At 37.1% G+C, this 27,589-nt stretch overlaps 1 protein-coding gene across 1 annotated transcript in view; it reads right to left on the reverse strand.

Moving 5' to 3' along the window:
- Positions 1–25,187, reverse strand: part of syt6 (synaptotagmin 6) — an 81,129-nt gene extending 55,942 nt beyond the window's left edge. Inside the window, exons 1-2 of the mRNA XM_023330711.1 lie at positions 25,031–25,187; positions 21,321–21,376 (exon numbers count right to left, since the gene is read on the reverse strand). Coding sequence (XP_023186479.1) covers positions 21,321–21,376; positions 25,031–25,187 — 213 coding nt within the window. The remainder of the gene's footprint in view (positions 1–21,320; positions 21,377–25,030) is intronic.
- Positions 25,188–27,589: the final 2,402 nt, after the last annotated feature.

Here is a 27,589-nt window from a genome sequence, read left to right on the forward strand (position 1 = left end):
TAATTTGCCGACAGCTGATGTAAACTGATTGTGAGGGGAAATTATTCCAAAAGTATATTAACTAGCAAATATTTTATAGTAAAATTCAATACCAATAAATGCATTTGCATATTTATCAACATTTTCTTAAATATATTTTTAATAAAAATTCTATTCAACATTTATTTATTTTCACTTTCTACCATAAAAAATAAACAGCAAGTGTTTGTTTTTTTTAAAGTTCCTCGCTTGATTTGATTTGAATATGAAAACTGTTCAGTATAACAATGAGTAAGAGTCCATGTGCTGCTCCAATAAGATTCAGGAAATGAGTAACAGCATTGTGAGGCTTACTGGCTGTCCTTCAGTTTGCAGAAAACCTTTGCACAGTTCTGAATGTACATGTGCTACCAGCACTGTTTGCGTCTCATGCTGTGGCACTTCTTCAAAACAGGAGTGACAGGTCAGTCACACCAAAAGTACCAGCACTCTCTGATTGCTAGGCGATTGAGTCGACCTGATTCTCACCACTAACCAGCAGAGAAGCTGCAGAAAGGTGCAGCAGAGGGGCGTGGCTACCTGGCAGTTCGCCAGAATATGTATCTAGAATTTCAATATGTTTTAGTTTTCTAATCACACAATATTGTTCCAGTTAGTTATAGCTTTTCCTAATTAATTACCATTTTTATTTATTTTAGGTAATGAAAATGTCTTTATTTAGTTCTTTTTAGTTACCTATAATAACATCGGTTGGCATGTTAAATGTTCTTGTCAGTTGGACTTTTGTGTTGAGAAAACATCGATTTAATTCGCTCTTCAAGTGAAAATACCAATAAACTCAAGTCATAAATAAGCTCAGAATATGGTCTCACAAGGTCAAAGGTCAACAGAAATGCATTCAGCACATTTAATTTCCTACTGCGCTATAAATCAAGAGCCTCTTTTCCTCCTCTGCCCTAACAACACATTAGATTCGTTTGCGCCTGGAAGCTCCGTGAGAAAATCTGAGTCGGGTTCAAAGGAGAGAAAACTCCAAAGGCTGAACGACTGTTTTCCCCCCAGGGACGGCAGCCTTGAGAACAAAATGAAACCACGTCCACTTTCAGTTTCACCTGAGGAGATTTAATAGAGCCCCCCATGAAATCCTTCCATGCATCAGCAAGGCTGACCTGGAACTGAGCTTTAGGCTGAGAAATAAAATGTGGAGAAGGTTAAATGAGAGATTTACCGCAGAGCTGCAGGAAAACACAGCAAAAGGGCAAGGAAGCATCTTCACAAACTAAACTTTATTCTGTTGCACATGTGGTCATTGTTTAGGAAGTTTATTTCAAAATACAGTTTACCATTTTTATAGCAATTTAAAAAAGAAAGGAAAGCATACTTGCTTGCAATCGTTCATAAAAAACAGAGTTTTATGTCCAGACAGAACACAGATTGTTTTGTTTTGAGAGAATGTGAAGAAGTACATTTCATGTAGTGAAGTTGAGTCTTTTAAACCTAGCAACATGGTTGCAAGCTGTCAATTTCAAACACTTTGCTATCAGTATGTGCTGGTTGCATCTAATCTGCGATGCAGGTTAGAGGTTGAGCTTATAGAGTAGCGTGTTCACCATTCACATGAATATGTGATAGCAAAATTTAAAGGAACCCGTTGAAATCAATGTGTCAATTGTTGACTGTGGTTCTATGACTTATATTTTTGTGTTTTGATGATGTGAAGCAGCTTGAACTGCCTTGCTGCTGAAATGTGTTATACAAATAAACTTGAACTTGAAACTTTTAGAGATAATTTTGATCCTCTGGATTACAGAAAATCCATAATGAATTCAAAATTATGCATCCAAAGTTAAACATATATACTGGTATTATTGCTTACTATAACCTCAAAACAAAAGCATAAATTGGTTCATGCCAATGATGTGTGGCTATATGTAAAGTTCTGACATCATTCAAGCAAACAGAATGCAATGAGGCCAGAAATGAAGGATGATTTCTAGCAAAAAGATAGGAAATTTCCTCACGTTGTCCAAACATTGTCTGATTTTTTTTTCTGAAGACCTTTAATGACATTTGAAAGCTGCTTTGTTTACAGGAATGGCTTCGATCACTTCAGTCCCAGTCAGTGAGCTGTGAATACCAGACGGTATACAGAGCTGCTGAATAGACTGATGGATGATGAAGATTAACTGCCTCGATGCCAATAGACTGTTGTGCAAACACAGCAGACTGGTGGAACCTTCTACAAAGAAGATATTGACCAGGAATCTCTACTACCAATGTTGAATGAATTAATGCTTCACAACAACTACTCTAAGATTAAATCAGAAAGTCTTTCATTTTGTATTATCTGAAACTCAGAGTTATACAAATCAAATTTTTTTGTTTTATAAGATACAGTCTCAGAAAAATAAGTTTTGTTGGATTTTATCAGGTAGAGTTTTTTCCACTTCAAGATCACAGCTAATAGGACATTTCTTCATATCCATTTCATTTCTGGTTTTTTAATAACAATAAAAAAGGATTTTCCCAATAATTCAATGGCTAATTTAAATGAAAACTAAATAAAACATAAAAAGAAAATAGCATAATGTTAAGTAAATATTGGGACATCACACTTCAGATTATATCCAATAAGCTAAACCAGCCAAATATTTCCAAACAAATAGCATTTAGTATTTATATAGTAAGCTGAATTAATCATAGCCTGTAGGCTAGAGGTAGGTAGCAAGATAAAAATCAAAAAGACCTTTAAAAAGATTGTGTATGAACCATTAAAGTACCATAATGATGTAAACATTGGCAAAGAAGACGGGAGTATAAGTACTGGAGAGGATGGCTGTGGAATGAGTGGCAGGTGTGATGATTGCTGATGAGTGGTAAGTGTGGCGATCTGAAAACTGAGAACATATAATGGGAGGGAATGACTGCACCAGTTTATGATGTTAGTGAAAAATACCCTCATTGTCTGCACAGTTTCACTGACGTGTCAAAAGATTAGAAGCAGCCTTTCTTAGTCGTTAAACATCAAGCAATTTGAGCAATTAGCAAATACTTTTAGATTTACAGCTGATGGAGGGACAACAAAGCAAGACGTATTCTCAATTTGTTTGGATTCCATTTGAAAATTAGATTCCATCTTAAAAGCGGTCTGTTGAGATTTCCTTTACAGCTTCCCTGAGTTTATTCCACTCTCATCAGCTAAGATATGTTAATTAGGTTCATGTGGGTTTTAGTACATGTAGGTTGGAGGGGAAATGAGCCAGTAGATTAGTTAGAATTACTTACTCCTATGAGCAAATCTGAGGTAAAGACATTCGTTTGGGAAAAAAAGTACAGAAAGTGGTGAAGACATCGAGACAAACAAAGGGAAGATTGGAAGAAGGCCAGCTCAGAAGTTAAAAGCAGTGATATTTATTAGAAAGGAAGTCATTTTTAATCATTTCGGCTTGAAAACTGAAAATGATATTAAAGAAAATAGTTTATGTGAGAATGCTCAGGTTCAGAAAACTGTAACACCAGCTATTATTGAATGCCAAAAATACAATTTAGAAGGGCAGTCATGAAAAGCGAAGTGTCAAAAATTGGGTTTATACACGAGTTACCTTGATAACCACTGACCTCCTAATGTCAGGATATTTTTCATTTTATGTGACATAAAGGCCTGATATGTAGAAAAACCAGTGATTTTCAGTTGAGGTCCACAAGGGCAGATGTCCTGCATACTAGATGAGTCATGTCTCCAACACAACTAATCTGACTAATCGCTCGTCGTCATATTTAGCAGCAGTGAGGCAATTAACCATTCATGTGACTCAGTGGTGTGGATGAGGGAAACGTGTCAAGATTATTTGTAAAGCACATTTCAGCAACGGTGTGATTCAAAATGCTTTACATAAAACTACAAATGGCCAGAATCCATTACATTGCATTTTCAAAATAAAGGAAAGCAATCAAGGGTTGGAATACAAAGTAAATGTGTCAAGATGGCTCCTCTTAATTGGAATTGGACATGACTAATTTAGAGTAAAAGGTAACAGTAATGTTCTGTACATCTTTATGTATGTTGCTAAAAATATTGTTAAGAGAATACCATATAAAAATTGAAAACTCATAAAAGAAGCATCAGACCAGCAAGAATAAAATTAAAAAACAAAACCAAAAACATGAGAAAATAAATTATGGACTTGAGGTGTTTTTCATTGTATCTGTGGTTCACTTGTCCATTTTCTCCTTTAACTTTGGAGCTAGACTGGTTTCTTTGAATTTCTATCGCTCACTCCACAGGTATGTAATTTATTTATTAGAAAAATAAAGATCTTTGCTTGTGTTTCCTCTGCAACAGTACATCCTGTCCTGCAAGCTGCATCATCTCAGGCTGCAAAATGTCAGCAGTAACTAAGGGTTTGCGGGGCTTAGAGAGCGGTCAATTAACCCAGGAGGGCGGTTGGTGTTTTTCCCAGGACTAATTCTGAAGATCTCTGCAGAGCCACACTGAGACATATCAGCACGGGATCAAGTCCGGCAGAGGCCGGATATTGCGAGACTTCTGTGCCTAGTGGTTTGGGCAGTCCGCAGAGAGCGTTTCCATTTCCTCTCTGACTGACCTACTCCACTCTAAATGCAGGGCAGTTCTCAAACACTGACACATTCTCTCCTCAAATCTGGCCGAATGCCACACAAGCCCAGGGGCTGTGCCTATAGAAACACTTCCTGACTGAATATATTATCTTTACACTGTGAAAGACAGATGCACTACCCTGTAGAGCACGTTGGTATGCAGGGCCCTCTCTCTCTGATGGGTATTTTTGTGCAGCGGACCTTGAAAGGGAATTCAGTCACTGTCGGCTGCATAATAATGTTGGAGAAAAAAAATATTGTCAAGCCACTTTATAAATGCTTAGAGCTGCACTTTGGATTGAATGTTGCTTGTAAAACGTGCTAGTGGCTTTAGAGCAATAAAAGGTAATGGATGGCACAGAAAAAAAATAAAAAATATGGTTTCATATTAGTTGAGATCTGAAAGGTCCAGAGCAAACAAATGAATAATTTTCTCTTTTATTTTCAAAAATTGCATGTTAATGTACTTTACCTCTGTGTTTAGTATTGTTTTGATTTCAATAACCCAAACTGAGGGCATATATGAAAACCAAAGAATAGAGGATTGGCTGCCAAGGACATAGTTGTAAATTCCCTAAGAGTGATGACATTACATCTGGTTGGTAGAGTTATAACATCAAACAAAAATAAAAGTGGTGATAGCAAAAGTCTCCAGCTTGAATTTGAGTTCATAAAGTGAAGATTTATGTGCTAATTTATCTACTGAGGAGGAGGATATCAAGAGAACAGCAACATTAGTAGGAAAGTTTCCACCGCCCGTTGGAAGACTAACGACGCACTGGCATGTCTCCTGCTGATGCAAGGAGGAGACATGCTAGCATCAACACGATGCAAGCATGCAACAGAACGTTGCATCAACAGAAGGGAACAGAACGTTATTCTGTTCCCTGATCAATGGGCTGGGTTGTGACGCCAGTAGCTTCTCTTTAACCGTAGTACCAATGTCCTATGGACCTGGAACTGAAGGGCACCCAGGAATGGTGTGGAAATGGTTGGTTGCATGGGCTGCATTACAATGAAAACAAACAAATGGTGCATCAAACTGTGTCGTACTGCTCAGTATGACAAAAATTAGATATTAGTTTATATGTTTAGCAAATAAATTCTGCTTTTCTCTGCTTTTGTTAACAGTAAGACCAGAGCATGGTTTTTCTTGGCTTTGACCTTGACTGGAATAACTAACCAGGGATTTTTTAGTTTTTTCTCTGTGTGCTCCAGATGGTGGTCATTTGATTGACTCATACTCTGTGATGGAGTCTGCCAAGCATCAAGGCAAAGTCAACCAACATGCAAAAGCCGAACAACTGTTGTATTGCCAAATCATTTTGCATGTTTTGCAAGTCAACCAGAAGCTGGCTGACTTTGCTGACCTGCAAGCAATTATGTCTCAATTGATCCAACTCAAGCTACAGCAGAAATAACCATGTTTAACAGGTCAATGTTGACGTTAATGCCATATTTGTCACTGCTGTGCATTGCTGAAGAGTGATAGAAGTTTTTCCTGAACAATTAATCTAAAGAACAAGTTGAGATGTTTTTACTTTTCTTATTGATATTGAAAATATCTACATCAGTTCATTGGACAGAAGATTCTAGCAGATGCAGGAGGTTTTCAAAACTGCCTAAAACCTGTAAAAGACAACGAAATGGTCCAGAATTGTTTTTTTTTTTTTGTTTTTTTGCAGAGATCATATCCCAGATCCAGAGTCAGATAAACATACACTGTTTTGGTACAATCCCTTTGGTTTTCTTTTGTGTTTTGATTGTTTATGTTCATTATTGTTATAGATTTCTTGTATATTTTAATAGATTTCAAATATTATTTCAAATATAGTGTCTATTTAACCATGCTTAGATTATTGTTAAAAAATTTTACCATCTGGTTTGTAGTTCCTTGAGTTTTAGTTTAGATCCTTCTGTGTTAATCTCCTCCCTCAGTTCACCTGCTTTCCTGTTATAGCTTGCCCAGATTTCCTCAATTTAGTTTATCTGTTTCCTTGTCATTTTCCACCCTTCTTCAGTGTTTAAGCTCCTGGTTTATCATGGTCTCTTTGCTGGATTCTTCTTTAATTAAAAGTTTCAAAATGCTTTTCTCTAATGGCTGACTGTGCCTTGACCTTGCTTCAATCAAAACAAACACAACACTGTTAGCCAAAATTTCACAATTGTTAGGCAGAATTAAAATTTTCTGCATTGGAACTTTCATCCAGTCAGCTGACAGATTATGAGTAATTGCTTTCATGTATGAAACAATGTTTTAGAATGAAACCAGATCAAGGATTTCTAATACCAAGAAGCAAAGTAGCAAAACTGCTGACTTAGTTTCAGTAAAAAACCCTCAGGATTCCTGCTGCAGTGAAGTGATTTGATGTTACAGATCCAGCACTGTAATAGGTTCATGCTTGGGGCTTCAAACCCTCATTATTCCCTCTAACCTTCATATAACACTTCAGAAGACATATTCAGGGTTGTTATGCAGATGAAACATCTTCCCTATGTGACAGACTGACTTTGTAGGAGGAACGATTTTATAATGATGCTCTGTTCATGTCTTCTTCAAACCTCGCACAGAGAACGCATTAGAGACTGCCTGGTCAGTAACTCTGAGTGACAGTTCATCAGTTGCTAAACTGAAAGCACAAACTGCCTCTTCACTGACATGTCACACTCATGCAACATGTTCCCTGAATACCCAGCTGTTCCAAATTACATGCATGGCTGGAGATTAGTTGGTCAAAGGGAGGCTACGATCTAGCAGGAGACAAATTACTATCAATAAAAGCCATGTACACGGAGAAACTTCCATGGCTGACCTCCGGGTCTTCACTTAAAGTGTTAAATTGGTCTGTCTTGTTTCAGTCACACTCCCAACATATTTCACCTGCAATGATAATTGATGCAACTGTTATAATCGTCTTCTTGCTCACACCATGTTAGTGAAAATTGTCACGTTCAAATATCAGCTAGCTGCCATGATAATTTAAAAAGAAATTTAAGTATCAGAATCAATTTAAAGATGATCTATTATGCTTCCTTGAACAGGTTAGGGCAGGTCTATGGGCTACACAAAATATGTTCATCACATTTTTTTGCACAAAATCATTCTCATATAATGAGATTCTTGTCTGGTCAGATCTGTTTATTTTGAGCTCATTTCAGAATAAGCTGTTATCGGTCCTCTGTTACATTAAATCCAAATTTGCTGCTGCTATACACGCACCCCCAACTCAATGTTTACACTCACACATGAAAATGGCTGCAAATACATGTGCAATTATACAATCATTTATCTTTGAAAAGCAGAAGTAAAGCCTACTGCACATCCAACAAGAATGCAACAAGTGGTTTCTGGATGGTAAATCAACAACAGAACACTTCTCGTTTCCAGTAGCCATTGTACAGCACATACAGCGGTAAAACCATTTGATCAAATGTGGTAGAGTTCAAGTTGGGTTGTTAGGTGACTGGCTGGGCTTTCCATGGGTTGCTAGGTAACATACTGGGCTTTTCTTGGATTCCCTGGAGAGGGGCAGTGCCTGCTTATTTGTGATGTTACATTCCATAGGTTTTGGAGACAGGTAATTTTCCAGACACCAATAAACATGAACTTATTGTCAAAAACCGGCTGGATGTTTTTGTTTTTTGTAACTACTTAGTCTATTTTTAGAAGCAGTAGAAATCCAAATAGAAGTAGAAAAGCATGCAAAATGTGATTTTTTTTAACACAACTAGATGACCTTTAGCTTGGGGGCAAACTTTTTGTCATATATATGATCTGCACGAGACAAAATTGTTTGAACTAGATGAATTTGTTTTTAGTTTCTTAAATTTTTACAGTACCTTCCATCAAACCACGATCCAAAAATTAAAGTAAATACAGAGCTAGGCGTTTTATGACACCCCTGCTGTTGAGGCTATTTTCAAGTCCTTTTTTCTATTAACTTATAATACATTTGTCAATGGAGTAATGGGTTTTATGGGTTAAGCTGAGTTTTCCTCAAATCTTTCCACACTGTTATTTTTATTGCTAAGACTTTCAGAGTTAATGTACCGATCTAGAAAACAACTTTTATATTTCTTACCAAAGACATGATTTATGTAAAACCAGATATAAGTTTTAAGCTATTTTGTGTTCTTTTCTTCTATGTCTGCTTTCTTACATCTCGTTGCTTGTACTTGTGACAGTGAAATGACAATAAAGTTGAATTCTATTCTATTCTATTCTATTCATACAAATGGTAAAAGTTTCTCAAGTACAACAAAGAGCTGCTTCTTTATATTTCTTTGTCGTATAGTGAAGCCAATGGGTAATTTTTCACGACTGGACAATCTGTAAGGTCATTGCATCAATTCTTGTCAGCTTAGGTAACATCATTTAAGACTGGGTAGCGACTGCTTTGCAGCAGGCGCTAATATGATCACAGGATGAAATGTCACTGCAAAACTCAGAAAACAGCTGGGTTTGTACAGAGGAAACAGAAAATCATCCCAAAAAATTCAAACCCTATCTTTAGCTGTCATAAACTTTATGATCCTGATTATGCGTATAAACGTGCATACTTATCAACTTGCTTATAGATTTCTATGATTAGACACATGCAGTCACTTTTCTATTTGCCTCCGAGTCTTTTGTGATGAGGTTGTTATTCAATTTTGTGTGTCCCCCTCCTCCCACTCCATGATTGTACAATGTGTGGGTCATGTTTCCTCAGGGCGTTGTTAATGGCAGTATAAATGAAAACTCTGAAAATTTGAAGCAGCAGAGATTCCAAGAAATGGAAAAGATGTAGTCTGAACAGAAGGAGGGCCTAAGGCACCATATGTTGTAGGTGCACTGTGACTAACAGCAGCAGTTTATTCTGCACACAAAAGGTTTCTCAACTCAAGAATGATACTCTGCACTTTCTGTAGCAGAGTATTTCATATACCAATATAGAAATTGCTGCTCCTCTCCTTCAATTTGACCTTAAATAAATTAAGAATAGCATCTTCAATCACTGTCAAACAATACTGCGCAAAAAAAAAAATCAACACACATCTCTGTTGCATGTTTGTCCCTTGCTCTGTCCCTAGAGTTCTGGTATTATATACTTAATTTAGACATCCATACGTGCAGTGTCTTCATCTAATTAGTGGGTAACGTTTTAATGTGGTAGACCTCAACCTCATTATCTTGTCATAGCCATTTGGAGGTAATAGATTTGAAAAAGAGAGAGAACTCTTTACACCAACCACCTCAGGGGAGCCAATAAAACAACTTGAAAACTTGGTGTCTGTGAGGACCTTCTTCCATTGCTCTGGTTTCCTCCCACATTCCAAAAACAAGCCATTAATCAGTTCTCCTAAAGTAGGTATTTTGGAAATCCATGGCTGTATTTTTTCGTTTCAAGAAAGTGACAAACTGCAATTTATAAGAGTCAATCTCAAAGTAGTGAATGACTAGATTCAATAGTAGATGTATGAAGAGCAATAAAAGAAACCACAATGTCACCAATCATAGCGGTATGCACTAAGATGTTCCCACAGGATCAGTCAAATCAATCTGTAAATAGAAGATTTCTGCACTTCTACCGGCAATTTTGTTCTTACTTTGAAAGGGAAAATACCACATTTTTTACATGTCATTAGCAGCATAAAATGTAAACTAATGACACTCCTGTGAAGAGAAATATTAATTTGGTGAAGCAGTCTTTACAAAACCTCAGCAAAGTTTTAGATTATGAAACTCACATTGGACAAAGACGATGAGGATGGACAAAGATGAAGTAAATAAAAAAATGCATTTTTCAAATGCTTGACAAAGATAAAAAGTCATCCAAACCAACATGGTCTTTTCTGAAGCTGAAATCATGTCAAATGATGATTTAGCTAAAGCATGTAAGGCTAGAAGGGTTTCTGTCACTGTAGTTTAGTGGAGTCCCAAAATCTTTGGGAAGAGATTTCTTAAACAAACTAGCCTGTCTGTAATGGGAGTCAGATGAATGAAATAAAATCTGTCATTTCGTCTTCTAACAGGGAAATGAATCCTTTCAATATTTTCATATTTGTTGAAAACATTTAAGTGGGAAAAAAACAAATCCCTTAAAGGGTTAAATAATTTCTCACAGCAGGTGTGAGCATTTATTTCCATCTGGAATACATTTTCTATGAGAAGCCCAGCTTATACTGATCACAATGTTTAACGGGTTAAGTTGGTTTTATTGATGTAAAAATAGTGGATTGTTTGGTGATATGTTTTTTGTTACACAATGTGCATAACTGCTCTGCCACCAAGAGCTTCACCATAACTTAGTCTTACCATTAGATCAATCTTCTAATATCTGATCCATACCAGAGCAAGCAAGCCATTGATCAGAAACCAGATATGCTCCCACCACAATCACAGAACCCTATGACTTTTGACAGAGATTTTGTAGAGGTACCAAAACAGAAAAAAAAACAACTTTTAAACAACTGAAAGAGTTACGAGTTAACCTAGTTTCTTTGGGGGTTTTTCTTTCAAGGAGCCAGACTTAATGGTGGTTGTTTAAAGTGGCCAATATTTATTCAGACATACAGAAGTTTTTCCAAAAGGAATGTTTGTTTTTCACTTCCTGTTCCTGAAGAATGTCTTTTTTCTTTGCTTAGCCTCTTAACTCTTGCCTGTGAAGCCTTCATACAGTAGCTTGTAAAATACAGGGGATGAATAACGTTTTCAATACATAACTGACAACTTAAGGAACTCTTTAAATATTGTAAGGCACTTTGTTACAAGCAGCCTGTCTGACAGCTTTTGTTCCCATTTCTGTACATTTGATCTCTGTAATTTCAAGAGAGGCAGGAAGTAGAGTTTTAATGTCAACATGGAGATTTCTTGAGTTGGTAGCTAAAAACTTGACGTACATTAGATGATAAATGGAAGGATGATGCATCTTCAAATTCCCATGCCAGGCCTTTGCAATAATTTATCCTATATTCTAAAAATATGACTCTCAGATCATGTTCATCTGCAGTCGATAGCTTTTTTCAGGGTTCAGAGCCTGGACTGAAAATGGAGTGACAAAGCAGCAGGGCTTCAGAATGCCTGGAGAAGTATTGATCAGTCAGCTGTGAAAGATTACAATGTTTGACTCCCTCTTTGCAGGAAATAAAGAAATTAGGGGTGGGTTAGAGTACACAGTGGGGTACATAATCATGAAAAATCATTCTTGCATCTGTTGTTTCATTTAATTATACACCAAAAAAGCTAATCCCTCTCACAACCTGCTGTTTTATTTCTTATTAATTATAAATAAATGTGCAGTTGTTCAGTAAAACACGCTTCCAGCCTCCAAAGTAAAACGTTTTATGCCACTATATGGAGCATACAGTCTGTTAGTGGAAAAAAAATCTGCATCTAGCTCCTCTTACTTTTAACAAAGTTACAAAAATGTATCTTTCAATGCTGGCATTGTCACTTCTTGTTTCAATCTTTGCTGGAACAATACAATACTTTTAGCAATCAAGCGTTTAGTGATATTGGCCTGTAGGGGTGCACATTAATCTGTGTGATGAAGTGTGGAGGCCCGATGTCTGATTCTACACCATCAACCCGATGAGCGTGAAAACCCTGTCGGCCTGAAGCTTTCACCATGACAGACAGCTCTACGGCCATTATGACAAAACGGCTACACAAAACGATTCAGCTTGTGGAAGTTGGAGACGGCCGTAGAAGTTTTGGACGTGTGCAAAGCAAGGGTGTCATGGGACAAAAAAATACAAAAGACAGAATAAATGTCTCCTTTTTTCCCCTCTGCTTTTGCACTGAGATTCACCCTGATAATTTAGAGTGTGTCCATTTTGATAATATAAAATAGTTTTGTTACATTGATTTTGATCATAAAAATGAGGACTGCTGCATTGGTCCTGCTTTAGGAGTTAGTACTTGAGCTCATTCCAGTTAAAAGTAAGAAAAAAAAACCCAGAATGATTTACTTCCTGGCTTGATATTAATACCAATTCAAGTTGAACTCAAAGTAGAACTGCTGCTTCTCCACATCAAAAGGAGTCAGTGTATCCCTCCTGGGGAATTTAATTTGAAATCCCCTGCTGTTTCAAATAGTTCATGATGTTCTCCATTTTAACAACAGCCTTTAACAGCTTTTGGAGGAGAATCAGACCCACAGCACCACAAAACCTCCGCCATGCTTAGTTATCAGTGGACATTAGGTGCTTTTTCACACTCAGCCTTTGTTTCAAGCCAGAACAAACTGGAGTGGATGTGGCAGAAAGGCTCAATCTAATTTCTTCTGACCCAAGAAAGAGGCTTCAGAAAGGTTCAAATTCCCTTTTTATTCTCATATTGCTTCCAAAGTGTGACGATGCCTTTTTCTTGTGTCCATTTCTGTTTTAAGCATAAACAAGAAGTTATGGCTTATTAATTAAATTATCTGATCACTTTAGAAAGCACGCTTTAATAATGCAGTAGTTACATTTGATTTTTAGGAACTGAAAGGGCTGTAAATAACTGTCATTATGAAATTTATAAATATTTATTTATGTTAAATATTGTTCACTGAATAAAGGTACTCAAAATCATTTTTGGCTATTGTAGAAAAAGCTGGATTAATTTTTTGCTGTTTTGCACATTTTTATCAGACGTGCCAATAAATGATGAGGGTGCTGTATTCTTTAATCAATACTACTGAAAAATACAATTTCATGTCAGAGCATTCCATCTATGTTTCTTCTTTGTTTACATTTGGCTCTTTAGGAGCAGATTGCAAAAGCATGGTCACCAAATGTGCCTCCCTGATGTTTGATAATGAGAGGTTTGGGCTCTTCATCACATTACCCTATGAATATAATAGGCTGTTGTGGATAAATCAATAGCTGCTGGCTAGAAAATTCTAACTACCCAAGTGTAATTATGATGGTAAATTCTCTGGTTTGAGAAAACAACCCCCTATAAAAAGCCTCAACAATCTTAAAGAGGACTGCTTCCATCTTATTGTCGTATATTGTAGAGCTCTAGCAGGGAAACAGGAGTAAGAAACAAAAAGATTATTCTCGTGCTTTGTTGTCTCTCTCTCCGGGCTCCTTGGTTCCCTCTGTTATGCTCACTTGGGGCTGAACTCCTAAATCAATAAACCAATGCTACTTCTCAATAACTCAGCAGAGGCAGTCTAGGTAACACGCAGCAGATTGCTATTTAAGGCCAGCTACTTTTAGGACCCCTTCATATTTTCAGCAAATACCTTTGGTTGGTTCCACCTCATAATGCTGTTATACTTTGAAGCCTGGGGTGAAAGAAATATATGAATCTCACTATAAAGTGTACTGCACACTTTAAAGTTGATGCAGGTTGTTGCCCTTATCTCTTACATACTTCTGAACTCTCCACACGCCAATGTAAAATTTGTGTATTCATTTTAGAAATAGACGAAAAACATTCAAGAGCAGTAGGACATTACCAACCATGACATATGAAATGCATCATGTATACATGAAAGAAGTCAGATTTTTCTGCAGTATTTAAAACATTTTTTTCCCTTTACTCATCTTCTGCAACAACTTGAACAAGTCCTAATGTGTTTTTGTTCTCGTCAGTTTGGTCATAAACTTTCTTTTGCTTGCTTTGTGCCTCGTCTCACTAATTCGTCAGCTGATTGCTACTTTTATGTTGGAAATCTTCACCCCAGAATGATGGTTTACAACAGCATCAAGTAAAGTTTGGAGTCTTTTCCCATCAAGAGTTTTGTCACATTCTGCACCAAAGTCCACATTACTCATCCCTCTACTCTTTTTAAACTTAGTGAGAACATTGGTACTGAGCAGATTCATCAGCAACACTCCAGCCAACACCACAGCTGTTTGGGAATTTTGCAATCTCCAACAGAAAGCTGAAACAGTCCTAGACCCCAATTTGACCTTGAACAGCACAGTTTACACCTCACAGAAAGTGTCAGAATTGTTGATATGTTTTGCATTATTCTTTTGGATAACTTTTCTAATGTCAAGCAGCAATAGCTGTGTTTCTATTAACTATAAAAATGTGCAAATTGGATTTATGAAAAATTTGCTTAATGGAAATATGCTAAAAAACCTTTTTTTTTTAAATACTTTTTGCACAAGAATGAGGTCTTTATTTAGACCTTTATTTTATTTTATCACAAAACTGCAAAAAACACTTTTTGTGCATCACACAATCACGTAATCAAGAGTTGGATGTTACTATTGGTGCAAACGACGCAAGTTTCTGGGGTTTTTTTTCAGGCAATGTGCAGCTTTCTCCATCAAAGCACTCATAGGATCGCATAGTGCCCAAAGCCGGTCCTCGATGGCTGGCATCCTGCATGTTTTAGTTCTCTCCCTGGTAGTACCAACAACCTTTTCAGCATCTCAATGTTCTTCTTAGGCCTTTTAACGAGCCATCATTTGATCCAGGTGTGTTAAACCAGGGAGAGAACTAAAACATGCAGGATGCCGACCCTCAAGGACTGACTTTGGGCACCACTGGCATAGTGCATAAAATGTTGCGTGTCATTCGAACGTTTTGAATCCACAGCTGTGCTGTAAAATCACTAACTACAATTTCCCCAAAACGCTGCATAAGTAGCCGCTCCCAACTATCAGGCTTATCACTCTGAGGCCTGAATAAGATGCAGATGCCTCTTCTGATGACTGATAGATGATGAGCACTAGCACCAAAGTCTAAATATAAATATATCTCTAAACTGATTAATTCTGTTACTGTGATAGTTTTTAACGACTATCATGTGAGCAAGCTTATACCTGTGTGATTTTAACTTCATTTCTTACTTAATGGAAACAGCAAAATGAAATAGTGTTTCAACATCAGCAGGACATTGAGGACGTTTTGTGCACATTTGTAGTGGAAATGCAGCCAGTGATGGAAATATTTTAATCACCATGTTGCTCTTCCTGCAGAGCTTCACCCTGGTTCTCTAAACTGGGCAGCACTTTGGTTCCTAGAATTTTCACTCAGGTTACAGAATCCTGGTGTTTCTGTCTTCAGGAAGAAGATTTTCCTTAGCATGCTTCCTATCACCAAGTTCGGATTCAGTTTCAATTAAATTCCACTTATTCAGATAACACCAATTTACAGCACATGTCATCTCAAAGCACTTTACAAAAAAAGTAATTTCAATCCAATCATCCTTGGGGTTGAAGTTGATTATCCACTTCTTTGGGACAATGCTAACTGCATCTCAAGAAAGCTCAATAAATAAGTGCAGTCCTACACTGAGAGTGTTTTCAGCAAGATTTCCACTCACCAGTAATATTTCTGTTGTCCTACAATGTAAAATTGAAGTTTTAATTTTACCACAGTGGGGAGTTTTTGATTATGAAAGGTCTGTTAAAGGTCATATCACAGCATCTCAATCAGATTTGAGTCCACATTATGTCATGTCAAAACATTACCGATAGTGCAAAATTAAGGTTTCTAAACCCTGCCTGAACTAAGCAAAAGAAGAGTGTGCAGCAGTATGATAGAAAATATGACCTCGGGCAGAGACGGGACAAGCATGTCTAAAATACTGATCTTTCCAACACTTTCATTATTAATAACACTGAAATATTTTGCAGGAGACAACCTCAAGAAGAGCACTGACTAGAGAAAGGCTACACACGGGTAAAATGCAGAGTGCTATTGCCTGAGCTTTCTGAAACTATTCTTATCATTTTTATTCATGGACAGGATTTCAATGCACTTCCACATATGTTCAACCAGGGAGCAGCAGACATCACATGAAATTATCACCTTCAGGGATGTCCTTATTACCTTGAAGTCTTCAGAATTAAAATGAGGAAGAAGCACCGGAAGACTTTCCAAAAAAAAAAAAAAAAAGAGATAAATGTGTTTCCGTTTATAATGCTGTTCTCAGATGTTCTTACAGAGATGGTGATTTGTATTCAAGCCACTGCTGAAGTTTCGTCTTTGGAGCATTTGTTTCAATGAAAAATTACTCTGACACGGAATTTCTTTATTTCCTCCTTCTGTTAAAGTGCTTCTCCGAAGTTGGTGCCGTGCTTTTGACCCCAGGTCTTGTTATCCATTCTAGCTTTAAGGCACACTGCCATTACTAAGTATTTGTCCTCTTAGTAATGTCTTCTGCTATTGTCACACTTGATTTTTTACAATAGTTTGAAAAAATCTGAGAAACAGATGAATATCTGACTAAATTACATAGACTAAAAGATCTTAAAAAGCATTCCAACATGTCCCAATCTAAAGGCATTCCAAAACAAAAGTTATTTCTAAGGATTGATCTTCCAATTAAAAGACAATAAGAGCCATTTTCTGCAAATGAAGAAAACATGAAACCTTGCTGAACCTTCCTAGCACTGGTCAACCTACCAAAATTACTCCAGGAGTGCATCTACAATTCAAGCGGGAGATCACACAAGAATCAGAACAACAACCTTTGCCATAGAACAACGATCACAGTATGAAAATGTTTTCACATCTGAATGCAAAAAACACAAACAGATCTGAAGTAGGTTCATCTTGCTTCCAAACCGTCCATTCTGTATGAACTCAAACAATTCTGCAAAGAAGAGTACACTGAAATAGTGCTGCAAGAAACACGTAGCCAGTTATTGAAAACGCTCGATTGCAGTAGCAAAAGTAGCCACAATTGATTTTAGGAGACAACACTATTTCACAAGTTGGTTTGAGAATGTTTTTTTTCCTTTAATAAATAAAATCCTGAATTGAAAATTGGACATTTTCAATTATTAAAATTTATTTGATGAAGTGAAACATTTCAGCTAACAAAACAACCAAAAACAGAAGAATCTGTTAAGGGTTCGGTTATGTTTTTCGTAGCTCTGTGTACAGAGGTAATTAAATGCTGTGTGAAAATAATACCGAATGTACCAGTATACCAGCAAAAAAGTGCTGGAATGTGATTTTATATTCTAATGGTGGCAGCAATAATAGCACAAGCCTTTGAGGACTGGCGTTTGGTCTTTTCATGGCAGCTGAGACGGACATTTTTCCATGTGTTATCTCTCACAACAGGAATGGGCTGTCTGCTGTGTGCCTTTGTGGTCTACAGTGAAATGTTGTATCAATAAAATGCCAAGATGGTAGAAAGTGGGTATGAATTATTGAAAGCCACCACGGTTCAGGCTAATCTCCACAGCGCAGTTAATTTGATGTTCTTGTTTTTCTGTTTTGGATTCAACCTGCAATGCACCATCTATTCCTGCAAATATCACAAACAGAGGAGCAGATCAGTGGGAAGCAAATGAATGATCCGCCGATGCTAATGTCCTCTGCCGGCCGAGGTCTTGCTCAATAAACCTGGAAATGAGACAAGCTTGAGAGAAATGCCGTGATCAAATATGAGCCTCGTCATTTCAAGCCCACACACCTGATGCAGCGGTTGATAATGAGAGAGGAATCGGCAATGAGGTGGAGAAGCTGGAGGAGGAAGGGGTGAAACATGTATTTGGCCATTTAGGAGCTATGCAGGGCTTAAGGAATATGCTTTGTAACCTTTATCGGAGCTATGGAGTGGATATCAATAACTGAGACAAGCGCCTGATCTGTGGGAAACATTTTCTCAGCAGAGTGTGAGACACTGATCCAAGCTTTTTATCTCCTCCCTTAAAACATAAAATTTTGCCTTTAACAGCAGGTGGGTCCAGGATTGTGCCTTGATTAGGATGCAATCAACCAGGTCTGGATGCAACACATTGGTCATTGAAGTCAGGGGCTTGTTATCTCCTTGCCACATCAACATGAGGGAATTGAAGTCCCAAGGCTTTCTAATTATTTGTTTTCATTTGATTGTAATCGGTTTAAAACTACTGAGTGGATTACTCATCCGACAGCAGGTGGGTTGCAGGAAAAATATGGCAAGGTGAAATGACTCTACTGTGCTGCTGGGAACAAGACAGCCACAGATTAATATAATCATCTCCATTTCATGATTTTTTTTTCTTTCACGAGGTTATAAGGCAAATAGAGAGAAATTAAAAAGATTTTTGTTGCTGAGATTTTCTGCAAATGGAAAGAATAACCAGCATGTGAAATAAAACTGTTCTTATAGAGTTCAACCAAATCTGGCATGAGGTGATTTACAAAGTTATACTTTTGATCGTTTAGAAAGAAATGCCGTGGAATAAAAATTATATACATATACAATGCATCAAGTTCAGTTCATTGTTGAAATTGGTTTAAGAAGTTTTCTTGAAAACCCAGTAGATTGTATTAAGTCACTTGTAGATTTCATTCCTCAACACAATGTAAATTATAGACAATCATTTGCATTGTGTTGTTGATTTTGAAGCAATTACCCATACTGAGCATGCATCTGGTGGCAGTGGAGAGGAAAATGCCACTTTAAGCTCAAAATCAGGTATTGCCTCTTGGAAGCTGGAAGTAACATTGAGCTTCTTGTTTTGTTCTATAAATTAACAATTATGTGTAAAAAAAACTGTATTAGATGAGTACTGAAAGGTTTGAATGTTTCACCATTTTTTTTTCAAAATTAGGTAATGCAGCAAGATTGACATCAGGCAAAGTAATAAATCTAAACTAGATCCTGCCAAAATGGAAAAGAATAAGGGTTTTGCAAAGGTGCAAAGTCCTGACTTCAACATTATTAAAATGTTGTGGTGATGCTTTGACAGAGCTGTGCATAAACAAATGATTAAACTGTGGGAGTGGAGTGGGCCAAAATGACTGAAACAATTTGTAGGAGTGACAAGGTCATTACTTCGAGTTAATGCGGCTAAAAAGGCTTCACCTATAATCAGGAGTTATTCGGTTCTGCATATAGTTTTACACACTGATCGGCACTTTTGTTTAATTTTACTGATTAATAAATCTCTCATGTTGTTTTTTATCTCTATTTTAATATTCTAATAACGTCCTACAAGATGACTAGAACATTTCTGTTACATCTTGTGTGAAATGTTGCGATAAGAAGCTGCCATTTAATTTTCTACTAAATATTTTGAAACATATTAATACATAAATTCTGATGTATTGATTAAATGCCAGGATGTTAAGCTTGACCTGATCTCTTGGTAAAAAGGCACATTTCAAAGATATGTGCCTATTTAAAAATGTTGCAATGAAATATTCAACATGAAAGTTTCACCTAAAATATTTTTACTATTGTTGGTGTCTGAATTAGGCAACCTTTTTGATGCTGTAAGATGAAACCAACAGGCTGATGCAAACAAAGACAAAAGTGTGTCCTCAACAGACTGTAGGGAGCTAAAAAGGCTTTGATCCATGAAAAATAACTGAGGTACGTTTGAGTTTCAACTTGCTTAATTTTTTTATCAGTTTCTTCCTAGGATACATAAATAGTTGGGGGGGTTTTCTTACAAAGCTTGGCAAAAATAGACCAGGGTGGTTATTTTCTATATATATACAGTATATATATATACCGTATATAAGTAATGCAAATGTCAAATTAGTCAATAACATGCCAGAAACCCAACATATCTAGTCATCAGCATCTGAACATGGTGAAGATGACTTGTTGAAGTTCAAACTGAGCATCAGAATTAGAAAGAAAGGGGATTTAAGTAACTTTTAACGTGGCATGTTGCTTGGTGAGAGCATCATAAACTGCTAATTTTTGGGATGCATATTCAAAACTATCAGAGAATGTGTCAAAAGGGGGGAAATATTCTGTGTGTGTCAGTTATAAAGACAAAATGCATTGAGATCAGAGGAGAATGGGCAGACTGCCTCTAGATGACAGGCTGAAGGGACTCAAATAAGCTACTGGGTAGAATAAAAACAAGGTTTGATACGTTTGTGGCACACATCATTAGATATGATTTATTTTTTTACTTTGGTCAGCAGTAAACAAAGTCAATTTCTGAAAGTTATTAGATTTTATAATGTTCTAAAGATCACAAAAAGTGGAAAGTTGAAGACTGGAGATTTGGTTAGATTTATTTTCAATGAATAAAGTAGCATGAACAGCCAGTGCCTGGCTAGAGAGATCATTCAACAGTATAACCCTTTGAAAACATTCAATGTTAATGTATAGTAATCATAAGACAATGTGCAATTTGAAAATTAAACATGTTTAAATAGCTTTTTTGTTGTTTTCTTTTAATTTCCACAAACTATTGTCCCAGCTGTATATGAATGCAGCATTTGCAGCTTTAAGGAAAATCCACTGTCATTAAAGGAGTTTCATCTGACTAACATTTATAAGATGAGTGGAATTTGGGCTGATTGGATAAAAAGAGCTTGACTTGGTGTCATCATTTTTTGAAGTTACACGATATAATGCTGAATTGCTTGTTTAGTTCCGCACATAAACATCCTGTGTGTGCTCAGGTGAAAAACAAGTCTGTATTAGGTATATGGGAAATATAACATACAGCTATTATTTGTGAGTGTTTCCTAACAAAGGATTGAATGAGTTGATTTAACTGTGTAACTGTTTTTATTGTGTGGCCTAAGTATTCTCACCATGTATATGGTTATTTAATTCTTGGTTTCGCCACACAAAACACACACACACACCTACACCCAACCAGCAGGGCATGTACTATTACACTTGACCATGTCCACAGTATAGCCAGAGTTATTTCCAGTGGGATAATACACCGTGTCACAAAGCTAAAATCATATCAAACAGTTTTCTTTTATAACAATGAGTTCACTCTACTCCACTGGCCTCCATAGACACCAGATTTCATAGAGAACCTTTGAGATGTAAGGAAAAAGAGATTCATATCATGGATGTGGAGCCCACAGTTCTGTCGCTGTCGACAAAAATCTCTGAGAAATGCTTCCGATACCTTGTTGTATCTGTAAGAATAAACACAGCCCAGGATAAAGCTGAGCCCACCACAGAAATGGCAAAGTGTATCTTATAAAATGGCATGTGATTGTATTCACAAAATATCATTTTGGAAGTGTATTTCTTAGTAGCTACATTGATGAGCGTTTTTTAGGTTTTATTACCACAATAACATTGATAGTGTTCGCAATTTTGCATTTTATTGCATCTTTTACGAGCTGAAGCCCAGCATATGGTGACGCTTAAAAAATCCTACAGGATTTGAACATGCTGCACAGTGCAAGCTCAAGATTATAAGATCTTGACTGTAACCCCTGACTTTTATGATGTAAGACTGTGTGATTTATTGCAGTAGTAGATTTAAGTCAGAAAGATCCATCACAGATATCAGGCTAATCATAATTAGAAAGCAAGTGCTGGTGTTAATCCTTTTATTGTGAAATTTGATATTCAAAAAAAAAGGAGAGAGATAAGTGGGGGATGCTGTCAAGGTGGTCATAGGTGGGAGAAGAAGAGCACAACACAAACAAAACACACAAAAGTGTCCAAAAACATTTATGGATCTGCTTGACATTTAATGTTGATTTAATGTGGTGGTTCAGGTAAGAATTTAACCTGTCAATAAAGTGAACACCAAGTTTTTCAAACGCCAACTATATTTAATGGCTTACTTAATAAATGTTCTTTTATAGACTTCATGTGACCAAAGAAATATGCATAGTAAAGAAGTACACTGAAACTCTTCAGAAAAAATCAAAAAAGGAAGAAGAGATTTGTCTTGAAGCCCTACTGCCATATGGATCCTATTATTGGTGATACTATTACGGACGGAATATTAGGTTTTTTTTAACTTCTTAAGCCCTATCAAAAATGCAAGAATCGAGAAATTTGTTCTTTTACTTAAGATGCCAAGAACAAGTACAAACTTACTTCCAGCCATGACATTTCATACTTCATAAGAACTCAAATGTGGAACTGGCAGATCCCTCCCAATGCACCACACAAACAAAAAGGTTTTACCCAGGTGAAGGCAAAACTTATTTTGCTCACACCAGCCTGCCTAGGCCTTCGCCAATATCCTCAGATTCCATTACTCCTTATGTCACAATTTTGCTCATCAGTGGCTCTTTGCTTCATCTCTGCATTTAATCCACAAAGCAAATAACACCAAAGATGCAGGGGTGCAACATTTTGCTCACAAGCACCTCTAGATTTCCACAGATGATGTGCTGCAACCTCAATAACTGCTAAAATATCTTAAAAGAGAATTTACATTGGGATGGGACTTCTAAATGGCTGTTTATAATCCAAAACTTGGTCGTAAGAGATGACTGACTGATGAATGAAAGATAAAACTGTTTGTCTAAGTCAGTGTTGTCCAAACTTTTTGAGTTTGGGCCAAAATTGCCTGGAAAAAAGTCAAAGTATGTTTTCTTAAAAAAAAAAAAGAAAAAAAATCTAGTTTACATTTTGTTGGTCTCAAAAATGTTTTAATCTATTTCTGGCAGAAAAAAAGACCACAAAAAATTCATTCAAGGGTCACCAAAGGCCCCCAGGCCACACATTGGACATCCTGGTCTACCCATAGTCTTTGAAATTCTATTTGAAAAGTCAGAATATTAAAAAGCTTCCCTACTGACTGTCATTTTGTCTGCTAGTGAATGAAAAACATAGCTTAGGTTCTAACAATAGTTTCTGTATGAGTTGCTAATGGGAATGTGTTGTTTTTTAGTAAATTTACTTAATTTATGGTTTTTAACCTCTGCATGTTAAAAGCTCTACATTATGTTAAAACAGAATATTATGAATTAAACCAGCTTGAACAATGGTTCTCTCCTATTGTGCTCTATAAGTGTTTTTGTTTTTCTTTCTCTTATGTCACAAGTACCACAACCTTTCAGAAAACAGTAGACATGAAATGCTAACTACACGCCACAATTAGTTATGTTTAGGAATCTAATGTTTTTCTTTTCTGCTCTAGGTTACCAGCATATGAACAGTTATGAATGCATTTCTTAGAAATTAATGCATAAATTTTTTATTGGCCACACAGTTTAGATGCAACTATCAGCTTGCCAGGGCTTAAATAGATGCATAAACCTTGTATTGCAAATGTTTTGCAAGTGACAAGGCAGTCCTATAGTGGATGTGCCTGAGGGTCTGTCTGTGACTAATGTTTTAAGTTTGTAATTACAGTAAAGCTTTAGACTCCAGAGCTGGAGGTCACAATCTCTTTAATCTTCAATTAAATAATTCATTTCAGTGGTGGTTTCGCCATACTATTGCCCGTGTCTTCTCTGCGGGATTCCTATGCTGTTGCACAGAAAATACAAGCAAGACGACATCATCTACAACCCCCAGCCTAGACATCCTCCAACATTATGAGAAGCAGCTTGTCTTTAGCTTCCATGTGGCAGAAAGAATTTACATCAGTGGCCACATAACATGCAATGGCATTTAGTGTCCCCACAGCTCAGTGGTGGACGCCACTGGCTCTGTGATGTACGTTCAATGCCTCTGCTGAGGATGATGTGAGGTGACAGTGTATTTGGTCAGGATTGGTGTGACATGCACTCTGTGAGCAGGAAAGCATTCTTGAAGAAGCAGCCAGAAATAATATTTCCACTGTGGCATGCACCTGAGGATAAGGCTGAAAACTTTTCTTTTAGATAAACACGGCACTTCAGATCAGCACTATAGGGCACACTACGTTTTGGTTTGAGAAGAAATGTAAAAAGGGAAAGATTAGCAAACCATTACAGAGTAGATCTATGAAAACAATCACAGACAATCACAGATTCTCTGACAAGCTTCTAAAACAACTGTTCTGCAGTAGTTATTTTCATGAGATCAGATGGAGATGAATCACTTTTCACGCTGCAAGGAAGTGTTTAACATCTAACTCATGCAATTTCCAAATCTCGACCTGATAAAAGCTCATGGAGGGATGCTTCTTCTAAGCCGAAAATACAATACTTTCAACATCTTTTGATAATATCTTATTGCATTTTATCTGCATGTGAGAAGGAAATTAAATTAAGTGTTTCTGTTAGAAGAAAACCCAACACGGTAAAATCAATCTTGTCTGGATTAGACAGGGAGTACGAGCTCAACAGTGAAGAAGCTGATTCATAATTTACCTGAAGAGTTCAAAACATGTGCTTACACGCTTTAAATACATGTGTATATCAGTTCATGACTAAGTTAGAAAACCCATTCAGGATGTTGAAATTTAGACACAGATGTCTTCTGTGTTGCACTAACTGCTACACTTGTGTCCATTTGTTATCTACTGGGGCACAAAACAGGAATTCATTTATCTCTTTTTTTTGTTTAGTGGTCGGAACAACATCAGCTGGAATCGACTCGGCTCAAGATGATCTATTAATCATACACATGCTTTCTCTCTGGAATAAATTGGGGAGTCAATATGAATTTGTGCGCACACCTATATTCCCTTCTGTTTCAATAGGTGGGTCACAAAACTTATTAAGGGTGTAGTAATTTCTTTGAGCATTCAGCTGAAACTGACAGAACAACCGCCTGTGACCCTACAAGGACCCTAGTCAAACTAGAAATCATTCGCAGTTAGTTTTTAGAAAGCACACAAGGAAGGCTGCTGCCTCTCACACAACATACAGTACATGAGGTCGGTTACTTACCTGCGTCTTTGTGATCAAAGCCCTGGCTGGTCAAGATGAAGATGAAATCCTGACAGGTCTCCTGATCCAACAGGGTGCTGTTGTGCAGGCAGAGGTCAACAATTAGGGTCACAGCTTTCTGACAGACCATGTCATACTCCTCCTGGTCAGAACTCATGCTCCCAGCTGCATCCTCAGACGCGTGTGCTCATCCGAGGGGACTAGCGCACACACCCCCACACAGACATCCAAACACAAAAGCACACACGCTGCAGCCCAGCATCAAGATAAATGCAACTTGTCTCCATCCACGGCTGATTCTTCTCCTTCATCTACGCTCTCTCTCATCAGCGTTTACACACAGATACACTCAAGTGTGCTTGTGCATGAGTGGGTTGTTTGTGCTATTCACCAGCAGTGCTTACACTGTTTGCAGACATGAATCACATTTGTCCCCAGGTGATGTAAGGATAGAATTATTGCATCATATCTTAATGAAGCAACTCACTTGAACCATAAAAATCACAGACAAGAGTTGATACATTTGCAAATGTCAATCCTTCCACCCTTTCCAGCTTGTGCAAAAACTAAAGAAAACAAAAAAAAAAAACACCCACCATGATGTCCACTTGTTTTTCACGAGTCGCCTGACATGACGGGTCTCTGGAGTTCAGAGCGTCTCATGTGATAAATTTCCCCAGAGATGAACCACCTGTGACTGCTGGGTCTGCCTGTCCCCACCGACAGAGCTTCAGATGTGATCTCTGTTTACAGCATGCACTGATGGTGTTTGAACTGGCTGTGTGACGAAGATGATGGCAACAGAAGAAGGTATAAGAGAAGGCTGTGTGTTCCTTAGCTGTGTTTATGTGCACTTTTGCTGTTGGTATAAAAAAGGTATGATAAAAAGAGAGAGGAAAATGGATTCAGAAATCCAAATGATTAATGGGTGCTAGTGATGCGCACTAAAACAATAACAGCATCCATCGTGATAGACAAGTGATCAAAATCAATAGAAAACACGCCTGATACAATTTTGATCATTCCACTGAACTCCAATCCAGAACCACACAGCCTTCTGGGGGATGTAGGCATCAACTAATTTGCTCACTCTTTGGTTACTTAGCAACAACCTGTTGAGTACAGATTGTCTCTTGGGCACATCCATACAAAGGTAATAAACTTTTATGACGGTGACGCACTAACTCACACAGGAAACAGTGTTAACATCAAGCTATTTCATATGTTACACTGAGCTGATAATCCTGATATCCGCACTCTGTGTAGCACTGGCAGTTGTGCTAGCTGTCCTGGGAGAGAAGAAACGGATATTACCTCATTAAACATCAAAATAGCTCTGTTTATTGTTCTGGATACAGTAGCTACACAGTGCTCATATAGTCTAAACGGTCATCTCTGTCTACATGTACCACAATTGGAAAGAGAATCAATGTATGGTTAATATTCCCTCTATTTTACTGAGTATGCAACACATCACAGGAGGCGGGTTGTCCATTTACACACACACACAGTTTGTTACTCTCCCAAGCTCCAAACTCGATAAGGGCAGCGGCACTGCCCAAAGTAAAAGTAGTTGATAATACAGAACTACAGTACTTTATACTTTACAAGACCCAATAATATAATAAAATATATATTATTAACATTATCAGCTTACCTGAAATAAAAAAACAGCTCAGTTTAGTGGTGCAGTCTCTACACAGCGCTCAGGCACATCCATCTTAGAAACGGTAATCTCTCTGTCTGATAACGCGATATTTCCCTAAGAATTCCTTTTCTCCCTCCATGTCTTTGTAATTGGGGGAGCGATACTGACCCCTACTGGCGAATTACTGACATAATTGGCAAACAAAACACATCAAGTAAAGAACACATAAAACACGAAACAATATAAATTTTCATAACTATTATGTTGACATGCCCTATGTGAAACATATGCCTGGCAACTTCAGGAAAGTTTACTCTAAATCAGTCTAAGCTTTCCTTATGTCAAGTAGGATTACGAAAATTATCTCTCTTTGCAAGAAGCCAAGAAAATGTTAACATTTTTATTAATATTTGGTAGAATTGCCTTTAAACTGTGTGGCTTGGTTGAAACTGGTTGGGTATCATTCAACAAGCTTGTCTCAATAGTTTGCTGAATTTTGGCCAATTCCTCCTAACAGAAGAGGTGTAACTGACTCCGGTTTGTAGGTCGCCTTTCTCACATGTCCCTTTTTAATACCATCAGGTTTGTGGTTCAGGCTTGCAAGTATTCTTTTTTTTCTTCTAAATATAATGATGGTCATTGTGGCTAAACACTTCAATCTTATTTTCATCAGAGCACAAGACATGTCTCTGAAAATGTGTCTCCTTTATTGAATTTTGTAAACTGTAAATTGTGTTTTCACGTTTTTTGGAATAATGGCTTCTTCCTGAATGACGTTCAAGTCCATGTCAGGACAGAAATTATCTGTAAAATTATCCATCCATTAAAATATATAATGGATGAATGGATATTATTAACGTTTAATGAATAAAACTTTTAATTGATTTCCACATTTTTGTATTTTAGAATTA

Source organism: Xiphophorus maculatus, chromosome 1 (genome assembly GCF_002775205.1).
Source record: "Xiphophorus maculatus strain JP 163 A chromosome 1, X_maculatus-5.0-male, whole genome shotgun sequence".
Lineage (NCBI taxonomy): Eukaryota > Metazoa > Chordata > Actinopteri > Cyprinodontiformes > Poeciliidae > Xiphophorus > Xiphophorus maculatus.